Below are 26,838 nucleotides of genomic sequence, written 5' to 3'. Positions count from 1 at the left end.
TTAACAGATTTATGTCCCCACAACGTGAGGTATGCATGGACCCTCATTGACATAATGCGTTTCCCAGCCTCTTACCCTAACCTTAACCATCACAACTAAATTCCTAATCCGAACTCTTACCCAAACCCTAACCTAAATTCTAAACCTAATTTGAACTCTCTTTCATCCCACTTCTCTGTAATATATAAAAAAGTATGCGCACACAAACACATACACACACACACAACAACAACAACAACAATAACCTTTGGTGGAAAAAGACAGAAGGTTTTGTTGTTGTGTTCTGTTAAAGTGGCCCAACTAACATCTTTTAGCCTTGTATATTGTTGATATATGTACTGTCTATGTATATATGTATATGTAGATAGATCATCAAATCATCAAATCAAACTTTATTTATATAGCACTTTTCATCCATTTAAAATGCAACACAAAGTGCTTCACAAGATAAAAGAATACAACAACAGACAGAATAAAAGCATAATATGACAGACAATATCCCACTTCCAGATATACACACATGCGCTCACACAAACACTCACAAAACACACACACACACATACACACACACACACACACAGTGCTGAGACATGGCAGGGCACTGAGGAACCATGTGAGGAAACACCTATGGGAGCCATCCACACTGGGAAGCGCCACAGCCTGCAGCCACTGGGAGCGCCGCCACAGAGACCACCCAGACGCCGATGGACAGGGGCAGACTCCGCACTTAATGCAGAGCCACCCAAGTCCCTCGGGCCCAGGCGGCCTCCAAGCAACGGCCCCCGTGGGCAGACCGGGCATACACCCCAGTGTGGAGGCCCCCACATGAGGAAACACTGAAGCTAGAAATTAAAAGACTAAAGAAAAAATAAAAAAATAGATAAATAACCAAATAAATTAAAGATAAAAGCAGGTATAATGCACACAAATTAGAAGCTTTAAGAAAGTTAAAAATGTAGAGGAAAAATAGACAAATAAATAACTAATAAATAGTAAGTAATAAATAAAAGTAATAAGATTTTAAGATGTAATACTGATAAAGTGCATAACTAAGAACAAGTCATAAGAAATATAAAAAGTAAAAATAGCATAATAGAAGAATTTAAAGTTTAAAAGAGATAGATATACATTTGTTGTATAAACTATATTTAACAACTATTTGGTGAACTTTTTTTACAGATTATGGCATTTTTGACAATTTTTCTATGAACACAATGCAGGAATTTTCACTTACTCTAAACAGATTTTGTGAAGGTAATTATCAACACACAGATTGTGAAACACAGTGACAAAACATTCTGATCGGCTGATCCAACTACTGTCAGGAGATGGATGCATAATAGAAAAGGAAACAAGACTATAAATACTCTTGCTTTGTGCAAAAAGATTATTAATAATAAATAATAATAACAAATAAAAGCTACTTCAAAGACAAGTTTTCTTGTTGAGAGACAAACATTGCCAGGGTTTTGGTAGAAGAGTTGATCCTCAGAGGTGTTTAGATGTTAGTGTTAGCAGCCTCAGGCCTAGGGGAACCTGGGCCAGCAGCAAACAAGCTGTGCAGCAATGAAGAAAGGAACACAGGAAAACACTGCTGTCAGCTTCTACAATGATTTATTCTGAAGCGCATAAAATAACACACACATCAACACATCACTTTGATTATGAGAGATGATTTTTTCCAAAGTAACTTGGATGTTGAAGTGAAGTAATAGCAGCTGTCTGTCAGAATGCGCTGTGGCAGAAGCTGCAGGTTGCTGGCTGTGCTTGTAGGTGAAGGTTTGGGTTGGCAGTATTTGTAGGAGGAGGAGGCTGCGGTGTTCTGACAAAGACTTCCGCTGTAGTCCATTCGTTTTATGCTGCAGGTGGAGGTGGTGGCTGTAGGTTGCTGTCAGAGATCTTAAGTGGTGGTTTGGACAACAGCAGGGGGGCTTCAGCTGTCTGCAAGAATCTGTAGGTGGAGGCAGAAGATGCAGGTTACTGACAGGCTGTAGTTGGACACTTAGTTTGCAGTGGTCTGCCACAACCTGGAGGTAGAAGAGGCATCTGCAGAATGCAAGCAGAGGCTGGAGGCAGAGGTTAGGTCCACAGCTCTTTGCCAGAATCTGCAGGTGGAGGAGGCTGTAAGTTTCTGACAGTGGTTGTATGTGGTTGTTGACAGAAGTTGAAGATGGAACAAGGTTCTTCAGCTCTTAGAGGCTGTAGAGACAGTGAAACTTGGCCAGGAAAGGTTTTAGGTGGAGGATGTGTCTGCAGCAATCAGCTGTCTGCGTTGTTGAGATCTTCAGGTTTCTACATGGAACAGGGCACTTCAGAGGCTGTAAGTGGAATTGTATCTGCAGCTGTGTTTCAGAATCGACAGGTGGAGGTGGGTGCAGCAGCAAGCAGAGGACCATTGCCTCTGCAGAGTCCATTTTCCTGATAATGCACACCTCGAAAGGCATTATCCTGCTTATACCATGGTCAAAAATGTAAGACCATTAATTTATATTTTCATGCATTTTGCATGATTTTTTTTTTTTGCAGTTTTTTTTCCTGAAACAATTATTACCGTTCAATGAGGTTCTTATGCAATGGAAACACTGCTCAAGTAAAATGGACAAACCTTGGATATGACTGGGCAACGTGACATATTGAGATATATAGTCCACTTAGCTCATAGAACCCTTTGGCTCAGCTATTAGCCAGAAAGCTAACGTTGTGCTAGGAAAACTCAATGTCAACATTGTGTATGATTGACAAACAGTAAACATATTCTGACAGTTTGTTTATCCACAAGACTACCCAGCTTTACAGCCATGGCATCATCCCCAAAATCAGTGTCAAAATTTTCATGAACAAGTGACTGGACATGTGTACTGTTGACCATAGCGTGAAGTTGAATAGTGAATGTGAATGTGATACAACATATCAGTAATTTCAGAGGGGTAGTGTAGTACTTGCAGCTTTTGTGTTGGAATCTCAGTGCTGTGATGTTCACAGGATTAGGCCCTGAAGGACTACACTCACTGTGTTGAAGTCACTTATACATATATATAGTTCATAGTTGTAATTGGATGTTGTCTTGTTAACATGACGCAATAAATGGCAAAGTGAGGCTTTGACTGCATCCCTATTACAATACATAGCCAAACATTAATTTGGAACATCAAACACAGTTTTACAGGCACTACTGTACTGAGTGGGTGTCCATTATCAGGAATTAATGGGCATCCTGCAACCAATCAGAATCAAGTAATCTCCCAGACCATGGTATAAGATAACTGAAACTACAATGTGGTATGCATATTTCATCTTATATTACATGATGTCTTTCGTTTTAGTTGCATGCATTCTCAGCTCTTTTCCATGGTAGCTTCTGAGGATTTGGTTCTCCCAAAATCATAAAGGAGAGGATAGACAGACCCCACATGATGCATCCACATGCACAAACCTGTCTTCAGTGTCTGATATCATGATCGTGGCATCATTCAGTCTCTACTACAACTTGTGCTGGATGCAGCATCTGAGCTTTAAACTGTACCAATGAACCTGGTCATTGTTGTACCCGTGAGGAGCAAAAGAACCAGATCTCATGATGGTACATGTGATTAAAAAGCTTATATATGGAAAACGGAGTGTCATGTTTTTAAGTAAATTCTAATAATGATTCTGTGAAAGCATCTCTGCTTTTTGAGACAACCAATAGTACCGTAATACGTTGAATAATACCCATGGGGGGCTCCAGTGTTGAGCACTACAGTGGAGGAAATTTGCCAGTCCAAACTGTCTATGGTCTGTTTGTGTCCAATATCCAGTTGCAAAGTGTGCTACTCGAGCCCAGAGCTAAGCTTGAGTTTCATGGAGTAGCTTGTACTGAATGCTGATCTGAAATCAGCATTCAACAGCATTCTGGTGAAGGTGTTATTATTTTCAAGGTGTGTGAAGACTGTGTGGAGGGCAGTGGAGATGGACATCATCTATGGCATCTGTTGGCTCTTAATGCAAACTGGTCAGAGTCCAGGCTGGCTGGGATGTTGTCTTTGATAAGATCAACTTTATTAATCCCCAGCCAGGGAAATTCAGGCTGTGTTGGAGAATCAGTTTCTCAAAGGACTTCATCAGAATGGTGGTGAGTGCCAAAGGGTGGTAGTTGTTTAGACACTGCAGACTTTTTAGGAGGACAGAGAATGGTGGATGTCCTGAAGCAGGTCTGAACACTCTCCCGCGACAGTGACATCATAAAAATGTCAGTAATGACATGAACCAGCTGGTTGGTTCATGTTCTTAGCACACATCCAGCCAGGGATGTTATCAGGCCCAGCAGCTTTACTCACATTCACTGTCAGCGGGGTTCTTCTCACATCCACTGTGGATATTGAGAGTGGCAGGTCCGCTGGAGGTGGAGTAGACTTGACAACTGACTCACTGAGGTGAAACCAAGCATAAAAGGCTCATCTGGAAATGTGACCTCACACATAATGAGGTTCTCCGTTCTCCTGCTTCTACAGCCTGTGATGGCCTGGATCACCTGCCACATCTTTGGTATTGATGTGTCTCCAGTCTCTCCTGATGCCTCTGCGTTGCCTCCTTGATGTCAATTTGCTCTGGTATTGTTGCATGCTTCCTTATCAAAAAGGCAGTATTCATAGCTCTGGATAGGGCCCTCACCTCTCCATTCATCCAGAAAGCCTGGATGAACACTATAATCTGAGTGCTGAAACTGTCAAAGCTTTCCACTGGCTCAGTTAGAGCCCACGAACACACATGACTGGCAAAACAGCCCAGGGGAGTCTGCTTACTGAAAGTCTGTGGAAGAAACTTGGACAAACAAAAAACTCTTAACCCTTGTGTGGTCTTCGCATTTTGGACCCTCTGGTATCCCTCGGGTCAAATTGACCCGGGACATATTTTTGGTGTTAAAAGCAAGTACAAATCAAAATTTAACTTCATAACCCATTAACATACATGACCTTTATCTCAATTTCAGATATATAGATTGATAGAAAGATACTTTATTAATCTCCTAAGAGAAATAATAGAGACAACATATATGTTTAGTTATTGCATCACCCCTACGAGAACACAATTAAAAATGGAAGTTTGATTTGTTTTTTGGAATTTTACAATCCACTGTTACTGTCAAATCATTCATGCCTCTAAAGAAAAGAAAAGAGATAATATTTTCATCAACATTTAAAAAAAAAAAACTCTCATGAACATGAATTTCAACAATCACTTTTATCTCATAAAATGCAAATGAACAAGTGAGGCATCCTTGCAACAAAGGGTGTTGGTGAGTAAAATAATACCATACCTCTTTCCAAAACACATGCATCACAAAACTTAGCAGTATGCATGCCACAAGTGGCCATCGCAGTGTTCTTCTTTGACAGCTGTGGCAGGCCAGCAGCTTGTCGAGGTTACTCCTCCTTCCTATTTTTGTGGATTGTTCCAACCATTGTCAGCTTTCTTTCGAGAAGCTCCTGTCTCAGGTTGCACGATGTGAAAAAGTTGTCACAGGTAATGTTGTGACCACTTAGGCCTTGTGACATATCTATCACCACTCGTGTTCCCTGGTTTCTTTCAGCAGCTCCTCTTTCTGGCTTCCCTGTATAAATCTGCATGTGCATAAGATGCAAAAGCATGACAGGCATCCCAGATTTTGATGCCATACCTTGCTGGTTTTGAGGGCATATATTGCCTGAATGGGCAGCGGCCTCTAAACCCCACAAGTCGTTCATCCACTGTTACACTGGGCCCAGGGTTGTAAAGAATACCATATAAAGGATGTAAATGTGTGGGGTATAGTAGCAAGTGTGCTCAATTAATTTTTTTTATTTGTACATGTTTATCACCGAAACTAAGCTAAGGCCATGGAGTTTCAGGTAGAACAAATGTATACTTGTCACATTTTTATTCTTGTAAAAATTTGAAACGGGTCAATTTGACCCGAAGACCACACAAGGGTGAAACCTGAGCCCTCTCTGAGGGTACTATCACTCAGATCAGCAGCACTAAAGACTGACAAAATGTGACCTCACACATAATGAGGTTCTCCTCATGACCAGGCACAGAACCTTTGGTCTAGCAGGAACAGGTTCACATCTAATTTTTTTTTTTTTTTTTTATTTCCTTTATAGATCCCAAGACTGGGAAATTATTCTCTGCATTTCACCCATCTCTGTCTGAAGAAACACACACATGCAGCATGCAACATGTGCAGTGGGCTTCAATCAAGCATCCGGGGAGCATATTGGGGGTTAAGTGCCTTGCTCAAGGGCACATCAGCCTCCATACCCAAGTTTTCTGTCCGGTGGGGGGAATCGAACCGGCGATCTTCCGATCACAAGCTGCTCCAACCTCTAGGCCACGGCTGCCCCCTATCCTGCTCATCACAGGCCACGCTGAGCTTAAAGATCTCCATGGGCAGCATCATTTCCATACACTGTACAAATCAAACAAGAACAAAATACGTTTGCTCAAGATGCACCCAGTAGACACATTTTGAGGTGGGGTCCTTGTAGCAACCAAAAACGTAATAACGGCCAATAATGTAATAACTACCAATAACGTAATAATTTTGGCCATTTTAAATGTAATAAAACCAATAATGTAATAACTTGCCAATAATGTAATAAAACCTTTGAGCCAATAACGTAATAACTTTTTGCCAATAATGTAATACGTTATTACATTATTGGCTGATTATTACGTTATTGGCCTAGTATTTAAAAACCCTTTGAAAATGTAATAACTGGTGCTGATAATGTAATAATATTATATATGACTGTTATTTTTTTTTATTTTTACTCTCAAATATGTCTAGTTTGTGCTCAGGTTGATGCCACTGAATGACGACACAGTGACTTCAACACAATTGCGAAACATTTTAAGTTCTGCACTGCGTGCCTGTTTCTAATCTACATTGAGATGCAAACTTCTACCATGCTAATTATATGTTTGCAAATGGATGATGCTTAGTGTTATCTCCAGAACACTCATAGTCACTGAAGTTGCTAATTAAGTGGCAGCACAATTTTACCCATTCAAAATTCCAAATTTATTGAGTTTGCTCTAATCCAAGATATATCCATGCTTGGGACATTCAATCAAGTCTCACGCTCATTCCAGGCACTGTCGGCAGCATTTTATCCCAACCTCTATATAGGAGAAACACTTGAGGAGAGCCTAGAGCTGGACAAAGAAAATGACTTCACCATCAGTATTATGAAGCTAAACAAGGCTGCTGGACGCAGCAGTGGTCTCAGTGCACCGATAAGGGAGTTGTTTGGCACACATAGCCAATGGATGAAAGCCTGGCTAATTCTAAGTTATCTGAGTTTTGGGCAGTACAAAGTTAAGGATATCTACTGGAAAAGTAATGCCAGGTTTATTAGTGGCACGAGGCAACGCAAGAGAGCATAGCTCGAGCCACTATTGTTATCCCGTGCGTTTTTTCTTCCCATTTTTCATCTTCTGCCAGAATTTCGGCGAATAACTAGTCCTGCAGCTTTGAGAAAACCCTCGCAAACTACATCAATTGGGAATGGTGTGCTACGACTTTTATAGCTCTTTTGTCAATATTTGCAGAGTTATACGCAAAAAACTGCGACGAATTTCCCATAAGAAATGAATGGGAAATTTCCTCAAATTTCAGCCTTTTTCAATTGTCCGCTGCTTCGCCATACTTTCTCCTAGAGACTTCATTCAAACTTTAAAACGTAGATAATTTTGTCGGGTCGAAATTAACCTCGGCACATTTTTTGATATCTCTTATGGTTTTCGACCTATTACCATCTCAAAACCATAAAGTTTCTCAAAAAAAAATGCTCAGAATTTCTTCCCCTAGAGTGGATGACATCATCACTTAGAGTGAAAGAGCCAGTGAGAAATCGCCTGAAATTTTTTTTCTAAAATTGCCGTAAAATCCAAACGGTGAATAGGAGACACATAATTTTTGGATCTTTTTGTAGACAAACCTTTCTTCTCTAGTCAAAGTTCAATTTTAAAGGGTTATCCCCCACCAAATTTAAATAAAGAGGGATCTTGCACCAGCTGCCCTGCTCTGCTGCTCCATTTAAACCCATACAATCTCCTGTTTTCTGAGTCGCAGCCTGCCGTGTGTGAAAAAGTGTGTCTTTTTAAATCAACCATTTAGTCATTTTTCTAAAGAATATCTGGACATAAAACACACGTACATCTGGCCCAGACTTGTCCGCATCTCACAGTGCAATCGGTTTTTTGATAGCAGCTACGGTTTTGTCACAATCACAAGTCACAGGTAAAAAGTGGGAACGATAGAGAGTTAATTATCAGCAGGTGGGGCAGAACTTACACAGGCACACACATACACATTCAGACACACATATACCAGACACACCTCCATGTAGGAACTGGTTGGGCTGCTTGTTCAAAATACTTGGGACAATTTGATAAATGTGTAGTTCAAGCAGACACACACACACAAACAGACAAAGACACACACAAATACAGTTAAATACACACAGACAGCCTCATATACATAGACAGGCACAACGCCGTTAGCTCTGCTAGCCCTATTAGAAATGTTAGCACTGCCATTTGCTCTGTTAGTAAAAGGAAACTTTGGATGATAATAGAGATGGTTCATTTCCATTAAAGTCATTCATGTTTATTGATTCAGTTAATAAGACCAGCAGCCCCCTTGTGCCACTGTCAAAATTTCGGCGGCGCCGGAATTGTCTAGTTTCATTTTTATTGTTCATGTTTTTCTACGTGTGTGTATATATATATATATATATATATATATATATATATATATATGCAGTTCAGCTTGAACATGAACAGAGGATGAACAGTTTTAATTTTATTTTTGTTGTTCACACTATATGCTGTATATCGTATGTTACAGTTGAGAAGTTTTGATTGGAAATAAATAATAGTCCAAGAAAAAAAAAATTGTTAATTCATATGACACCTCAACATCGAGAGAGAGAGAGAGAGAGAGAGCTAATGAAGAGGTTTGGAGTGGAAGTGAAAATCCTCCATCAGCTTACATTAGATGGATATTAATTGATGAGATATATATCAACAATATAAACTTATATTTTATAAAACAGCTCCAGTTCCTCACAGAGTCCAGATGTGATCTATAGGCTGTTATATCATAGAGTTGTGCTAAACCCTATGTTAAACACCTGGATGACATTACAGGATCTTACAGGATCAAATATCATTTTTATCTGATCAATATTAATAATGAGAGAGATCAGGCAAGAGAGAGAGAGATAGAGAGAGAATCTAAATCTTAAATTTGTCCACTGTACTTATTTTAATTCAGTGAACTGCACAAAAAAGTGTATTATTCCCAAGAACTGCAGTCATATATAATATTATTACATTATCAGCACCAGTTATTACATTTTCAAAGGGTTTTTAAATGCTAGGCCAATAACGTAATAACCACCCAATAATGTAATAACGTATTACTTTATTGGCAAAAAGTTATTACATTATTGGCTCAAAGGTTTTATTACATTATTGGCAAGTTATTACATTATTGGTTTTATTACATTTAAAATGGCCAAAATTATTACATTATTGGTAGTTATTACATTATTGGCCGTTATTACGTTTTTGGTTGCTACAGTCCTCACAAGGGTTTGGCAATGTCTACAGTGAAGCATGGCGATGGACGATGATATTTTATTTTACATACAGTTTTCATATGTATGAATGTTGGGTATGAATGACTATTTCTATTTTTTTGCACATTGGAGCCCATGTAAAAAAAAGTGACGGTGGCAAATCTCCTTGAATCACTTGCATAGGAGTTAACTCACACCTTTTTACAGTTTAGATACCTAAGAGAGAACATGAGTTTGCTCTGTAGATACATTTTAATTAAAATCCTAAGTTTTGAGATACAAATGAAGACTCACCATTGATTCACTAAGGTAGTTGCAACCCAGTAGATTTGAAAATAATTTTTGTTTGCGCCTAAATAAAAACATGCTTTTACTGGGCAGTAGATAGTAGTAAATAAGCTGCTTTTCTTTCACCAAATCAGGTGCAATGAGTTATGATAATTAGAATAAACCCACCCTTCATTTTTGCCCTCTGTGGCTGGCACTCGTTAAAATACATATTCATCAGCTCTAAGGTGCTAAATGTTTTTTTAATAAATGACTTGGGACACTGTTGGGACACTGTGTAAAATAAAGACAGAATCCACTACCTACCTACCTCTGTAGGCCATTCCAGTGTTGCTCTAGCCTAGCAGGTCAAGGCTAGTTCTATCGACATGGTTGATACATCTACATCTGTCATCCATGTCAATAATTTCAAAATGTTTCAGTGCCGATAGGTCACAGCATAATAAAATAAAGCAACAAAAATAAACATGTGCGTTTGCAGAATGATGCACCGCAGAGACAATACAGCAGTGCAACACATTGAGCAATACTTGTGAATGCTACCTAAAGGCCTGTGCTCTCTAACTTTATTAACAGAGAGCAGATGGATCGCACTCAGAGATGGGTGTTCATTAAGCTACTCAAAGGAGCAGAGCTGCACCAAGGTCAGATTTACCTCACAGAGAATTCTGGCTGCAGATTAGCTGTTACAAGCGAACCTATATCAGCAATTTCCTTCTCAGAGGGTTGTTGAAGTCAGATCCAGATCTAAATGCATTTAAATTTGCCAGGTCATATCAGGCCTCCTAGAAACAGACTACTGTTTCATACCAAATTAAAAGAACCAGATAGAGACTTCCTGGCTCTATAATTACAACCAGTCATCACAGATGGACTACTGCATGGGCAGAGTGGGAACGTGCCCAGGGCCATGGAGAGAGGGTGGGCCCTTGGCTTTAACGTGTCTTTCCGTTGGGAAGAACATGTGTCTAATATGGGAGTAGGCCTACATGTAAATAAAAATGTGATATACATTGTGCTTGTCTAGGTGTGATATAAAGTAGTCAATTAAGTAATTTGCTAAGTGGAAAATAATTAATGCATACGTGCCAACTCAATTTCAACACACACACACTTGTAGTGGGTCAGCCAAGCGAAATCTTTAAAAAACATATACCTGCAAAAGGCACACCATCTCAGGGTAACTAGGAAGATGAATACGGCTTTGAGTAGTTGGTTTAATGTGTTTGTTTGTATGGTTGGGCTGGCTGAGGTGACCTCCTCCAGTGTAAACTGCTAAAATCTGCTCTAGCCTTGTATTTTAAGGGCTGTGGTGTCTGAGTCTGTGCTAAAAGTGTTCTCAACAAATCATTTTGCCCCTTATTCACAATTGCTGAATTGTCTCGTAGTTTAGGCGTGGCTCTCTCCAACAGACTAACAAACTAAAAGGCAAAAATAAGGACATAATAATTATTTTTCCCATTTGCTCATTTGTTTTCATTCACTATGTAAATAAACTCCCGGACCAACCACGGTGTGATGGCTGACTATATCTAGAGAAGTAGAATACAAAATGCAGAAGGACAACATGTGATTATGCAGGACTTTTTGCAGTTATACAAAAGTCCTGCATTAAATGAATGTAGGAGATGTGCTGAGACTGAAAGACTGAACCACTTTTGAATGAATGAGGTAAAAGCTGAGGGCCTATTTAAAGGGACCCTGTGGAGTGCTCAGGTTTGAAAACATTTTATGAGGATGTCTGAGACCTCAAGGATACATCTTAATTGAAGCCAGCTCAGATAAAGATAATGTATCCTTCTGTTTTTGCAACATGTTATGTTAAAAATGTGATTAAAGTTGGTATGTTGACAGAATCCTGCAGCAGAAGCACTCATTTAGTCTAAATGGTGTTGCATTCAAGGATTATTCCTTCTGCTCCACTAAATTCCTGGATCACACCAAACAACAATACAGTGGCATCACTGCAAGAATAAACCACAATTTAGTATTTAACAAGCAATCACCTGAAAACTAAACATTACTTTGAATATGAATTTTCCTCTTTTTTGTGTAAAGTAAAGTAAATATAAACTATGATGACATTAGATCTATTGTTCAGTTATTGTTTTCCAGTGTATAAAAAGAGGATAAAACTGTCATTGAGATGTTTGTGGAAACAACATCTAACATTCAGGCCTCTGGCTGGGCGTGGGCAGCAGCTGCTGATCATTGTTACTAACTTGCCTACCATAATATAGAAACGTAGATACCTCACTGGCTCGCATGAACTGAAGTACTTACAATGTGCAGTATCCCATAATGCATCGTGAACTGTGGTTTACTGTGGGCTACTGTGGGTTTGGAGAGGTGGATGTCTGGTTGCAGGAACCTGGTAGTTCAGCACACAATACCTAGATGGTTTTTCATGCGGTAAATAAAGATATTCAAAGTGATGACAAAGTGTCATGAAATGACATATGCGAGAAAAATCTATAGCCACGTGTTTCCACGACCATATTTTTCTGCAAAAAAGAAAAGATGGATGAATGATGAATGATGGAAACATCAAAATTAGAAAAAAACTCAATTTTGGAAATGTTTTCACGCTGGCTTGAGGTGGTTAAGAGCTAATGCACTTGATGGGAGATGGAAACACCATCTTCAAATAAGTTCTGACTTCGAAAACAACTTTAACTTAAGATTAAAACATGCCCTCATTGCTGATCTGATAGGAAACAAACAGAAATGTCATATTTCCATTATTTTCTACATTTATTTTCACCATCTGATGTTTGACTGCTGCTCTTATAATTACGGCTGATGGTTTTCTGACTAGAGAATTACTGCCACCTAATATTTATCCTGATGAACCGACTCCTAATAATCGCAGACATGTAGCGGATGGAAACATTCACTTTTCACATTTCCTTTTTGTGATTTTCTCAAAATAGGGTTAGGCTTTAAATTCACACGAACACCCCCTCAAATCAGAACAAGAACTTGAAAAGTTGGTGAAAATCTTTGACATCATATATGCAGAAAAATGGTGGACAAAAATGATGGTAAGAAACTTTTTATATATTGACATATTGCATATAAATATTTTGCTCACATGTACTGTAATTTGGTATTAGGCTGTAACCGCTGTAAGTTCAAATACAAGACATCTTCGTTGTAGCATCCATGTTATTTGAATACTATGACTTAAAGCTTCTGAACACACACAGAACGACTTAACTCAGGAAATGGGATGATCCAAGGAGCATGTGAATGCAGTATGTTTTTTTTTCGTTTTTGCCGCTGATCTCACTATTAATGCTGCAATCCATTGCAAGTTGGAAGTCCATAGTTCTGAGCTGGTATTCCCTGCTTCCAATCTGAATGTCCCAGTGCATCTGCTCAGGAAAACAGGACACCCACATGGTGTTTGTATGGGGAGGAGAAGGCTCACAAAGACTTCTATCATGCACAAATCAAACGGATGGAAATGGAAACTACAAAGTTGTCACAGCACATTTCACAACACAAACACTTCATAGATAAAACTGAGGGAAAGGTAATTCTGCTTACTGTTTACTGTGTGCACCACCAAATCGCTCGATGTCAGTGAGGCCTAGACAGTGAGTAGATAGAAGTGAATGACTAATGATTTCGGACATAGCGTACATCTATGCTAGCTTGCAGTAGTAAAGCAAAATGCAGGAAAATAAAGAAAAAATAAATCTCTTTAATCTTTTTGATGATTGATCAAATAAGTGCCATAGATGTCAAAACAAACAATCAATCAATACATATATGTACTGACTTGTTCAGTTTGACTTTGAGCAAAATGCATCTGTGACACATACTGTGACTATTAAACCAGTCGAGTTTGTGTGGCCTACCCCCTCTGCCAGTGATGCAGAACATACGTCATTCCTGTGCTTCCTCAGAACCAGCATCAGAAAGCCACATTCATCGCGTGAGAGAAAATCACTGAGCCATTTCCCCCGTCTTAGTCATGTGAACAAGCGGAGTTCTGATCCTGCTGGGAATGCATTGAGCATGCACATGGCTTCATTTCTCTCAATAGGGAATCAGCTTTCTATTTCATTTAGCTCAAAATGATCAATATGAGACAAGATGTGCAAACTTAAAACAATGCAAGTTATGAGCACCTCTGACATAGACAAAAGATGAAAGCAGCCACAAACCTGAAGCTATTCTGTGTAAATGTCTGATTCACTCATTAGTCTGTTTTTCCAATAGGGGGAGCCTCATTAGCTTCACCCTTAATGTTGCTACTGATGGTAAGAGCTTGTAAACAGGCTGGTTGCTCACAACAGCAACATCATTAACGCACCATGCAGTCTTTAGTACATTAATGAGTCACCCACTAAAGCAGTTATAGAGCTATCTTGCTGGTGCAAAGACAATAGAAAAACAAAGTACAGTTTGAAATGCATTATTTGTTTTACCATTAATTCAGCTCTGTATAAGGAGCTGACCAGCATTGCCAATGCAGCACAATATCACAATACTGTACAATAATCCTCCGCCTGCAACATGACAATACTGCTTTCAGTGTGATTATAACTGATCAAGAGGTAGCAAGGTTTGGTCTCTCAGCCTCCCAGCCTGGTTCATATGGAGACTGGAATTAATAAACAGCAGCCTGAAATCATGCCACACATGAAAAGTACTGGAGCAACTGTCTAATAAGGCATCCTTTATAAAGGGTTCAAAAGCTGTAACTAATGGTTACATCATCAACGGTTTGTGAATCACTAATACTTTATAGATCATTTTTAAGCCATTGATAAAAAAAACAACTTTCAGGCTGCTAGATTGCTAAAATATAAAGATATTATAAATAGAATATTTAATACATCACTTTCAAATAAACCAGCAAGATTATATGAAAAAGAAAAGCCTGTTTTCCTCTGAAAAGGCAGGTGACACCTCTTCTGACATCCATAGTGATTAGCCTCGCAGGCTGTGGAGCTCAGGCCTCATTAAAAGATTGCTCACACAAGCATCTACAACACCAACTTTCCATCAAAATCAATGCATTTCAATGGCAGCACTCAGTGGACTGACTTTATCTGTAAGCAAATCTGCTTGAAACTCTCTTGTCAGGCCGGCTCCCCAGCTCCTTCTTGGTCTTATCTCAACAAGTCCTTGTGCACCTGTGATCTTTCCATAGCGTCTTCAGCATATTCCTTTAGGAAGATTGATTTTGATAACAGTGTTGAGAGTTTGCCACTTTCTGAAGTTCTCAAGTCTGTAACTCCCTCCAAATAACTGAATGAGTCCTTCATGGCCACTTGTGAATCAGTTACAGTATTCTGGTGCCTCTTCTGTGGTACTGTATGAAGTACCAGGCCATGTGATGTGTCAGCCATGATGTTAATCATGATGGCGTTAATCATCTCCCTCCTGCTGAAAGAAATGTTCTCTCTCTCCGTGCCCCCTCCCCTCCACTGCAGCTTCATAAATACCACCGCACTTTGCTCTGGGCGACAGTACAGATGGCAACTCTTACTGTAGCTGATCTCAAAGACTGTTATCGCTGAGAGGCTGTCTTCCTTTCAGAGGACTCACTGCCATCTAGTTTCCTGCTTAGCTGTAGCCAGTGCAGCACAGACAGCAACAACAATAATAATATAATCCATGTCTTCCACTGATCTAGAGACAGGCATGTACGGCAAGAAGTCCAATGAACAGGGGCCACGCAGAGGAAGGTCTTTTGACTCGGTAAACTGTGCGTATGAGGAGAAACAGCTCAACCATGAAGTAAGTAGCACTTATGATGTGTTCTGTGTTTCTTTGAAAAGCCTCACCTCAAAGAACAGGCTGGCTTTAGTTGCACCTTTAAGTTGATGTTACCTTGACGTAACCTCTTCATTGCAAAGTTGTTTGAGCGCCAAGACCAGACTTGGATCTGTTGTGGCCCATTAAAGCTGCAAAATTATTTATATTATTTATATTTAAGCTTAGCAAAACATCATTTAAAGTCCAACTGAAATCACGGTCATCCCTTTTCACAGTAACAAAAAAAACGTGTTTTAAATGTTCATAGTTTTGTGTTATTAGAAGAAAGAAAAACATGCTCTTTTTTTTTATCTCAGCTGGCTGGCGGGGCGTGTCTGTCCTGTTTGATTGACACTGCAGTCCACATATCATTGGCAGACAGCCTGTTGTTAGTGAGAATGACGAGTGAGGACCCCACCAGCATCTACCCAGACCAAAGTTACATTTGCAGACAAGCATGTTTACATGCTGTTTAATGTGCTGCAGCTGAGCAGTTAGTTATCCAACCTGCAAACTAATGTCAGCAGTGTGCTCGTTCATCAAGGTCCAGCACAAGATGTGTCTTCATGTTTGTAAGTTAGACATAGTAAGAAGGACACTTAGGACAGCAAATGTGGGTTGTCGTGGCTCTCTGATCTGTGGCTCTTGTTTATCGGGCTGCTGTCTGGCTCACTGTGGCTGTCAGCTCTGCATATGATGAAATGCTGACATTACTGCTTCATGTAATATTTGGTTGGCTGTATCAAAATAAGCCCTCCATATACGTGCACCTAACTGGAATCTATTCCACTGAATTAATGCAAAACTAGGGAATGCCATCGTGAAACCAAAACTATCACATCACATCGCTATTGGTTTCTGATTTTATTCTCACAGGAGAACACAGGACAAGTCATTTCCAGAGCAGATATGGATGCATGAGCTATGAAAACATGTAGTCCAATGTAATTTTGACCAAAATAAGATGAAACGTTTAGCAGTTTCCTTCATCATCATTTCAAGATGTTCATTTTTACTCAGTATTGGCTCTGAAAAAACATATCGATCAGCGCATAGTCTGTATCTCTGAGGTCTAACAAATGTGTTGAATGCATTTCAATCCTCATAATACATTTATAAAGTGGAGTTTTAACAGTATGGTTAAGTCCAGCATTCTTTTCATTGATGTTTACTGTCTAGCTTTCTTCTTCCCTTTGCTGGTGCATGACAACATATCTTGACGTGTTACTGCCACCTATTGATCAGTGGAGTAGTGTAAAAGAAACACGTCCTCATACCTAAACAGCTGAATAGGTCCATTGCCAATAACTCCAAAATGACATGCATCACAGTTGGAGAATACCAGCAGCAGGTTGTACCTGACCTTCATCCTCACCTCAGGGTTTGGAGAACATCATGGTTTTGCTATGTTGTTAGTGAAATGCTCGCAGTTTGCTTAGTTTCAGACACCAAAACTGCTTGGTTAGGAAGAGATCCTGGGTTAAAATATGCTCATTACTGTTACGTATGTGACGAAACTTAAAATGGTGTTGACTTCTGTCTCAAACGAGACATGAACGGTGGTCTCCTGAGTGAAAGACCTATGCCTGTTTGATCTATCCATATGCAGACTTTCTATCTCTTTCGTCTCTGACGTCCATCTTTGCTCCTGTGATAATTACAACGGCCAATAGAAGTCAGTAAAACAGTTAAAGTAAATATGCATCGGTCTGGTGAGGACAGACTGTAAAAACCATCGGCAGGAACGTGCATCTCTTTATGCTTGCACCAGATTTAAAAAAAAAAAAAAAACAGGAACCCACTCATAAAATACTACTTCAAAGTGCTGCTAGAGGTTGAAAACAGCACATTATTAACACAACATTAGTAAATATTTGCTATACAGCTCATCACAACTTTTACTAATTACTGGGCTTACACTTAACTGGTTGACTTTTTAGCCACTTACGAAGAACAAAAACAAGCTGTACACACACCATACATGCCATCATCTTTAAAAAGTTGCATTAGTCACGTGTTCACAAACAGTTGTCTATTTACACATTCAGCAGACATGAATATTCATTCTTTCATGCAATGCATTTCTGGCCATCTGGCAAATATAAGTCCAATATTCATCCCCAGTTTAGCTCTGGTTTGGTCTCCACCTTCTCCTGAAAAAAATGTGCATCTAAATGCTTCCCCAGGTAGTCACTAATGTCGATTTGTCTGATTTCTTCTGTTATTGAGTTCAACTAAAAACTAGACGTAATCATAAATGATTAATGTTTAAGGAAGTCAAGTAAAATAGTTACATAAACATTGATTTTCAAGCAAATCTAATGTTTAACCTTTAACCTCTAATCTAAGAGTGGGGGTTATGAGTAAAATGGGAAGTGATGGAGGGTTTAAAGGAAGTTCGGCAGACACAGATGGCTCTGAAAGAGGGAAGTACGTTGATCAGAATAGAAAGTTTCCATAGCGACAATTGGGGAAACTTTAATTCAGGTTATGCTTTAAAATGGTAATATAGCTTACAAGAAATGGGGATTTTTGTGTCACTTTGTCACCTGTACAGGCCACATAGTCACGCCATCTGTTGCTCCACCTGGCACCCTTACAATTGTAAGTAAAGTCATTTATAGAGACAGCAGAATTATTATTATTAGATATTGAAACTCTACAATTTAGAGAAGTAACCTTTGTCACTTTCAGCTGGGAGAGGGCTCAGCATTACTTTGATTCAATTCATAGATTGATTAGACTGACTCATGAGCGAGGTTTGGAAGGCTGCCATCATTGATTTGCCTCTCAAAATCTTCACAACTAATTATTTCATGTGTGCATACACATGAACCTGACACCATCCCATCTTTTCCTTCCACGCATTTGCTCAACACATTCAGGTGGCCAGTGAGATCAACTAAAAAAGCAAGGTCTGCCAATCACTTCAACAAGGCTATGACCCTAAACTCAGACAGCCAATTATTATTTTTCATTTTAAAATAAGTTACAGGCAATATAACTGAAGGTGGATAGTAGTGTTAGTGGACTCAGCCAGTTTCACAGATGAAGGCCTAAACTCTGAAATGAACATTTTCCTAGCAGGAAAAGTATACTTGCAGCTTAAATAATTTCCAGCGACTACAGCAATTGTTACAATTGGGAAGGAGCTGTTGGTAACGAAAGTGGTTTCACATAGTATTTAAAGTATTTATAAAGTATATGATAAGTCAGGCTGATAGGGGTGCTAGTAGAAAGGTAATGAGGAAGACTTCAGGACAAATAAACAGTTAGCAGCTGAACAAATTCCTTTCGCACCAGCCTATTTTTTCATTAGAATCCTGTACCATAGGGTAGTGGGCAGGCTCAGGGGACTATGCATATTTACTGGTTCATGATTTTATTTTGCTGGGCCACTAGAAAAGGTTTACATGCTATAATGTTCAACAAACACATTATTTCTCTTGCACTGTCCATTGCTGCAGCAGCTCTATTCACCCTTTCTCTGAAACAGTCAAATATAGCTGTTGTCTCTTTAAGGCACGCCTCTGGAAAAATCCCAAGTCTGCTCTGATTGGTCAGAGGACCCACAGATCCCAATAGGCAGGTTTGGACATCTAGTACCCCAGTACATTACCCATGCTTCGTTCAGGACAAGTGGGAACTTCAGATGCTTGCTGATGTCATGTAGTTGACTTCCAGTATTTAGGACACCTGCAAACTCTTTGAGTTCATCTTAGCATGATCGAGCTCCGCATCGCCATTATGAACAGTTACTAAGGAGTTAACAGGGTAAAGTGAAATTGTCCTGACCATTTTAAAATATATATATATTTTTTACTTTCCACAAATGCATTCATGTATAAAAGTAATTAGCAATTATCAGACAAAACCTAATCAAATGAATTTGTAGTCTGCATTATACATACAAAAAGAGTTAATGCCACCATACAGATTATTCTGTCCCTCAATCTCTGAAACACTTTTACTGTTCTCAGAGCATTAAGTGTGATCACCACATCAGTTTATTAGGGCTGGGATTACATGTTTATCTCTGATTCGATGCTATCACGATATTCGATCTGATTTGATATGTATTGGCATTGTTAATATTGATTAAAAAATCAGTTAATGCATGTTTAAGTCAAACCTCGATTCTCTTGGCCAGCATACATTTACAGTATGTTTACTTTGCTGCTTAGTGGGTTTGCAGGTCAATAAGCATTGAAGAAAATGAACTGATGCATACAATATGTATATTTTCCCCCCTAAATGAATAAGGTTACATTCAGTAAAATTGATGAGGACCAGGACAACAGGAGCATCTCCACTGGAAGACCCAGCAGGTCTGAAAAAGGCATCGCAACCATCATATTCTCACTGAAAAATGAAGTCGGCGGTCTTGTCAAGGCGCTGAAGCTTTTTCAGGTGGGTGTTTCATTTCCTGCTGTATGTAATATGCATGCTTTGGCATCTTTAAATTAATTCCAGAAGCTGCTGAATGTTTTTTATTGAAATAATCTGGATGTTGCGTTTGATTTGTTTGTTCCCTTATGTTCTGACCATCTTGCACATTATGCATGTGCAGGATAAACATGTCAACCTCGTTCACATCGAGTCTCGCAAGTCCAAACGAAGGGATTCAGACTTTGAGATCTTTGTAGACTGTGACACTGACCACGAGCAGCTCAAAGAGCTGACTCAGTTGCTAAGGAAACACACTGATATCATCGAGATTACGTCACCTGATAACTCCACTCAACCTGATGATGGTAGGTAATATTTTACTTTTAACTAAACTGGTGTGGGATGAGAGAATTTCTCCACTCATGCTTAAAAAGATACATAGCAGTAAATTCTATAATCTCAGCCTGTAAACAAGCCCCAACATTAATAGTGTATATGTTTCAGACATAATTCATCAGGCTGTTTTGTAATTGTTAAATCATGATTACAGCAAAAGCTTCTTTAGAATCACCGAGTTGAACCTGAATTGTATTTCAGATCTGGCTGGTGTGCCCTGGTTCCCTAAGAAGATCTCTGATTTGGATTTGTGTGTGAACAGGGTTTTGATGTATGGCTCTGAATTAGATGCAGATCATCCGGTATGTAGGACAGACACAGATGTTACAGACTTGCTCTGATGCTTCTTGTCTAAAACGCTAGAAAGACGTCTTTCACATCTTTACTTTTATAACACACATTTCTGAAAATGTAAACGGAGAAAGTGAGTGTACTGTGTTTGCAGGGATTTAAGGACAACATTTACCGTAAAAGAAGAAAATACTTTGCTGATTTGGCGATGAGCTACAAACAGTAAGTTCCACTGTTTCTTCCACTGTGATTTGATATTGTTTCTTTTGCTTTGATGTATAAAGTTGATTTAGATGCATCATCTTATTTTGGAGGGGATCACTAACATTAACAGTTGATAATAGTCAATATTTGGGGGGTTGTTTTTGTAAATAAAAGCATTTTCTGCTATCTAAGTAACATCATTTTCAGTGTTTCTGTGGATATTAAGTTGTCGGACAACTGTAAAATGGGTAAATAAAGTAAACAGATCTCCCAGTAAAAATGCAGCGTGTACCTGCCTGGAAGCTGTGAGTGTACAGGGGGGCTGGAAGAGACCATGTCAATATGAGGGAGTAACTTTCAGGCATTCATATAATTTCCTTAAATGTTGTGTCTGCCAGGATAGCACTGTACCCGGGGGTTATTTTAGCTCACATTAATCAGTAGTCACCAACCAACAGCAGTAAAGGTACTGTACAAAACATGGGGGAAACATCACAACTCATATCTGCTGCAGTCTGGACTGTTTGCTAATATTATTTCATATTATTGTCTACTTCAGTAGATAGTAGACAGTAGACATAATGTCAGGACTGTAACTTCCTCATGTTATGTTGATAATGTAAGTTAGATTTTTTTGAATGTTTTAAACTGAAATTCTGGCCATGTCTTGCACACTGTACCTTTAAGCATAAACAGTGTGCAGGGGTGCAATAACAGTGACTGAGAATCATAAATTTAACTAATCTAATTGTGATGTGCCTTACCCCCATGATGTCATCACATATGATGCTACCCTTTCTACATAACATCAATGTTCAAATCTGCTGTCCAATTAACAGACAGTTAATGTCTGCTGGAAAATCATTGCATGATAAATTGATGCCTCATGTCCCAGACTGATTATCTTTGTAGTCTGAAAGAGAAGCTGTGGTGGGATTTCCTTCCCTTTAACATCAACAAGCAGTTGCCGGAGTACTTAAGCCCAAGAGACCATGAGTGACAATGAAAAAAATGCATTTTAAAAATCAAAGCCCAAATGGAAATCCTCAAAGTGAAAGCTTAAATTGCAAAGGTGAAAATGAAAATGATGATGCAAATAAGAAAAGGGACACATCAAAAGAAACTTAAAAAGTGAAATGGAGAACTTTAAATGGCTTAAAGCTTTTGGACATTAGCCATTTTGAATTCCATCTTTTCCATTCTCTATTAGGCATTGCTACCTTGCAATGACATTTGGCTTTCCAGACTACATGGAAATGAGGAGGCATGGCCCAAAGGCTGGAGGGAGGGTTCTAAATAGCTGGGGTGCAGCGGCACCTTATGAACAGCAGGGGGAGCTGACTGTTAACGAGTACACTGCAATGAAAACAGAGCAAGTAGAATCAGCAGGGCCACTCAGACTCACTGACACTTCATTTAAGTCTTGTATTTTATTTTGTTTTGTTCTCATATATTTTATATGATCTATAATTACCTTGCTTTATTTTGCTTATTGTATTTTGCCTGTTTTTTACCTGTACATTTCTGTGCTCCCTGTTATTGCTGCTGTGGCACCTGAATTTTCTCCAGGAGATCAATAAAGCACAATCTTACCTTAACCAGAACAGATTAACAGACTTTACACAGGTTTTTATGAACTACTATTACAGTCAGGTCATTCAGTTATGTTATGTAGAGTCAGTCATTTGTTCTGCTGTCTTTGGAACCATAAAACAGCACAATTATTTGTATTTGAATAAAAGTGGGAATAGATGAAATAATCCTTTCTCTCAGCATCTGCCTCAGTGTGTCTCTGAAAGGTGGTTAGCTCTGGTTTTCACATTGCTAGCAGCCAAAGTGGATGGCAGAGTACGGGTGCGGTACATTTTAGGGGTTGCAGGCATACTGTTCTTCCAAGCTCACTGTGGTCTTTAGCAGTCAGCTCCCCCTACTGTCCATAAAGTGACTCTGCGCCCCAGCTGCCCAAACCCTCCCTCCAGCCTTTAAGCCACACCTCCCAATTTACATACAGCCTGCAAAGCCAAGTGTCAAATTTGAAATGGCAAACACCTCATGGAAAATGGAAAAGATAAAATTTGAAGGGGAAAGTGCTTTTTTTTCAAAGAGCAAATCTATTTAAGTTTTATATAATTAAAAACATTTCTTCCCACAACCACCACGGCTGTCACTGGATGAAGGATGAAGGATGAAGATATACTTATTTACTTACTTATTATTTTAATAAGTAAGTAAGGGATAATGTCTGAAGAGGTAGCCGTAATAGGAATTAATGGACGACAGGGAGGCCAGAGCCGTCCGATGCACCACTAATTCCTGATTATGAACATCTCGAAGGACATATCCAGCTTATGCCATGGACACTTGCCAAAGGAAAAAAATTTAATTTAGATTTTCATTGTTCTCAATTTATATAAACTACAGATGAGGATCCTCCACAGGTGTGCTCTCAGCAGCAGTTCAGCATCAGTGGAGTACTTTTGAAAGCTGCAGTCCATTTGTTTTTGTAAAAGGAAGTCTGTCAGTGTATAAACTACCTATTTCGTTGTTTTGTGTATAAGTGTGCATTGATTTCATTGTTTTCATCCTCCCGGTGTTAAGGCCTTTTCTCCCTCTTTCTGTTGTTCAGCGGCGATCCTATTCTTCGCATAGACTTCACAACAGAGGAGGTGCGTACCTGGGGCGTGGTTTACAGGGAGCTCAACAAGCTGTACCACAGCCATGCCTGCAAGGAGTATCTGAAGAACCTCCCCCTGCTGACCAAATACTGTAACTACAGCGAAGGCAACATCCCCCAGCTGGAGGACGTCTCACACTTCCTCAAGGGTAACTGTTCAAACCTGAGCCAGCTTTGCTAATGTTGAGTGTCTCAGCAAATACTGTGATAGAGCAATGTGTGAGTGCTTAAAGCAAAGCTTTAATCCTCAGCTTCTCCCTCAGAAAACAGATTCAAGTTGATTGTGTGAGAAGTGGCATATCGTTTTTTTTTTTTACCCAAAACTTACAATCTTAAAAGTGTGTGTCTGTGTGTGTGTGTGTGTGTGTGTGTGTGTCTGTGTGTGTGAATAGAGCGCTCAGGCTTCATCATTCGGCCAGTAGCAGGGTACCTTTCCCCCAGAGACTTTCTGGCAGGCCTGGCCTTCAGAGTATTCCACTGCACTCAGTATGTCCGCCACAGCTCTGAGCCTTTGTATACACCTGAACCGTGAGTACAAACACACACACACACACACACACACAGTCTAGTATGACTTCTACAGTCATACTAGACTTTGACTATGAACTCTTTAATGAAGCAATAGCTGTGCTTACCTTTTCAAATGTGTGTGTGTGTGTGTGTGTGTGTGCGCGCATGTGCGTGTGTTTGATGCAGAGACACATGCCATGAGCTGCTCGGTCACGTTCCTCTGCTTGCTGAGCCCAGCTTCGCCCAGTTCTCACAAGAGATTGGTTTAGCATCACTGGGAGCTTCAGATGATGCTGTACAGAAACTGGCCACAGTGAGAAAAAAAACACACACACACACACACACACACACACACACACACATATACAGACACTATGACTAAAACTAAAGAGGTGGATATGTTTTTGCTCATTCTTCTTCTTTGTCTTCTACATGTTCACATTTTGACTGCTTGTGTGCCTCCTAGGTTTCATTTTTCATCCCTTATAAAATGCAACACTGTTCAGTCAGCTGTCAGATTGCAAGACAGATTTGTGTATCAAAACTGATTTTTTGGTTTACTTTGCCCACACAAATGAATCTACTGGTTACTTTATTCCATTGGACAGAAGCGATTTTGCCACAAAATGTTTCATTTTAATGTTGATGTGACCAGGCCTTAAAGTTTTGAGCAATAGAAAATGCTTTGCATTTCTGATTAGTTAAGGTAGTGTAACACCATAAACCACCCATAAATCAACAGAGCACACTGATAGTAGTTAGTGTATTAAGAATAAAGAGAGCAGACAAACAGGGACATCCCTACCATATGCACACACACACACAACTGGATGGGATGATTTCTAAGCTCCAACCTGTTTTGTTCCAGTGTTATTTCTTCACAGTGGAGTTTGGTCTGTGTAAGCAGGATGGCAGGCTCAGGGCCTATGGTGCTGGACTCCTCTCCTCCATCAGTGAGCTCAAGGTGACAAATGACCATCTGTCTAGTTTATATCGTGCACCTCTTGCTTATAGTCTGTGAAACCCTATGAGAAACTGTCTTAAAGTCTCATTTTTTTTAACTATGATTCAAAAATTTTAAAGATTTCAACAAAGTTTGGTAAGAATGTGGCCCTTTATGAATGTCATCAGATTTCGAATCAGAGAGAAACATTATCTTGTCATATTATAGTTCCTGTGCTACAACAAAGCCACTGACTGTAAATATAGAAAAACTATTTGTACATTCTGATGATCATGACTTAAATGAACCCATTCTGACTGGGTTACTGCTGTGTTAAGGGAAACTCTTAGCACTCTTTTACCACCACTTATGAGGATTTTTAATGAAAGACAAAACATTTTTCCTGTTTTGTGTGTGTGTGTGTGTGTGTGTGTGTGTGTGTGTGTGTGTGTGTGTGTGTGTGCTAATCCAGGTTACCGTGACCCAGTTATAGCATTCACATGCAGAGAGCATGTTACTTGACCAAGCCGATGAATTCTCCCAACATGTAAATGTGTCTAATGACTAAAAATCTCACCACATTCTGTCGCTCTCTTCTGTCAGCATGCTTTGTCCGGCAAGGCCCGTATCCTCCCATTTGACCCCATGGTGACCTGTGATCAGGAGTGTAAAATAACTACATTCCAACAAGTTTACTTTGTATCCGAGAGTTTTGAGGAAGCCAAGAACAAAATGAGGTCAGTGGAATGTTGCTCGGTAAATGCAGTCCTTCCTTCATTATGGAGCTATCATCCATTCTCTAGCAAGTTTTTACAGCGTCTTTGTTGGGAAATATTATTTGCTTTCTTTTTAAGAGATGCATGAGAGGATCGATATTACTCTTGTGTACATGCACAAAGTATATTACGATAAAGAGGAGGTGAGCATCTTATCTCAGCGTAACGACTGGAAGCAGGGGGAAGCAGCTCCAGGAAGTTACTGTACTCCTTACACCATGTACAGGTGAGCTGTTTCCCCCTGGTTTTCGTCTTTATGCTAAACTCGGCTAATCTCCCTGCTTTCATTCTAAGTCCTAATTTAACTTAACATGAGAGTGGTAACAATCTTCTCGTCTCACCTTTGGAAACAAGTGGATTCCTCAGTCAAACTATTTCTTTATTAAGAGCATCTACTATATCATAGCTAGAGTGATCAGTTAGCACCTTTGCTGTAATAATGATTTGTTCAAGCAGGTAACACACAATGTTGTTTAAGTATGTTGATACGATATATTTATTGATATTAATGGCTTTGCTGTGTCTGCAGGGAGTTTGCCAAAACCATTCAGCGTCCATTCACAGTACGCTACAACCCCTACACCCAGAGTGTGGACATCCTGAAGGACACCAGCAGTATCAATCGCATGGTGAAAGACATCCGGCATGAGCTGGACATTGTAGAAGACGCCCTTTACCGTCTCAATGCTTGAGATTCTGTGGGGGGGCTTTCAGGGGGGTTAGTAGAGGCTAGCTGGAGTTGGAAAGGTTTGGGTGAGGATTAGTTAGCTGGATGGCCCGTATATGAAAGGGTGCGAATGTGTGAGGTTGGACGGGGGTTGGAGGAGGGGAAGGTGTCAGGCAGACGAGGATGCTGCTCTGGATAAAGATGGTGGCTGGGCTGAGCTGTAGAGTTCTAATCACACAGTGCTTCGTGCCTCCTTTATGTGACAGGCCTGTCAGTGTTGTGGACAGCTGCAGAGTGCACCTGGCCTCACGTTAGGC

General features: G+C 39.7%; 1 protein-coding gene across 4 annotated transcripts; it reads left to right on the top strand.

Moving 5' to 3' along the window:
• The first annotated feature begins 15,557 nt into the window (after positions 1–15,557).
• LOC121618626 (tryptophan 5-hydroxylase 1-like) lies at positions 15,558–26,546 on the top strand. 4 transcript variants are annotated; one of them, XM_041954359.1, is made up of 11 exons: positions 15,558–15,651; positions 19,924–20,081; positions 20,242–20,425; positions 20,658–20,758; positions 20,902–20,969; positions 23,578–23,774; positions 24,018–24,153; positions 24,322–24,448; positions 25,004–25,099; positions 25,682–25,815; positions 26,384–26,546. In XM_041954359.1, the coding sequence occupies exons 1-11, from the start codon at positions 15,558–15,560 to the stop codon at positions 26,544–26,546; spliced, it is 1,458 nt and encodes a 485-aa protein (XP_041810293.1). The 4 variants fall into 4 exon arrangements, with proteins under 4 accessions (XP_041810293.1, XP_041810377.1, XP_041810211.1 ...); XM_041954443.1 differs by having other exon boundaries at positions 15,558–15,653; positions 19,935–20,081; XM_041954277.1 differs by having other exon boundaries at positions 15,558–15,654; positions 19,927–20,081.
• Positions 26,547–26,838: the final 292 nt, after the last annotated feature.

This window comes from Chelmon rostratus, chromosome 1, assembly GCF_017976325.1.
Source record: "Chelmon rostratus isolate fCheRos1 chromosome 1, fCheRos1.pri, whole genome shotgun sequence".
Lineage (NCBI taxonomy): Eukaryota > Metazoa > Chordata > Actinopteri > Chaetodontiformes > Chaetodontidae > Chelmon > Chelmon rostratus.
The sequence above is the reverse complement of the archived record's forward strand: the minus strand, read 5'-3'. Positions and strand labels throughout refer to the sequence as shown.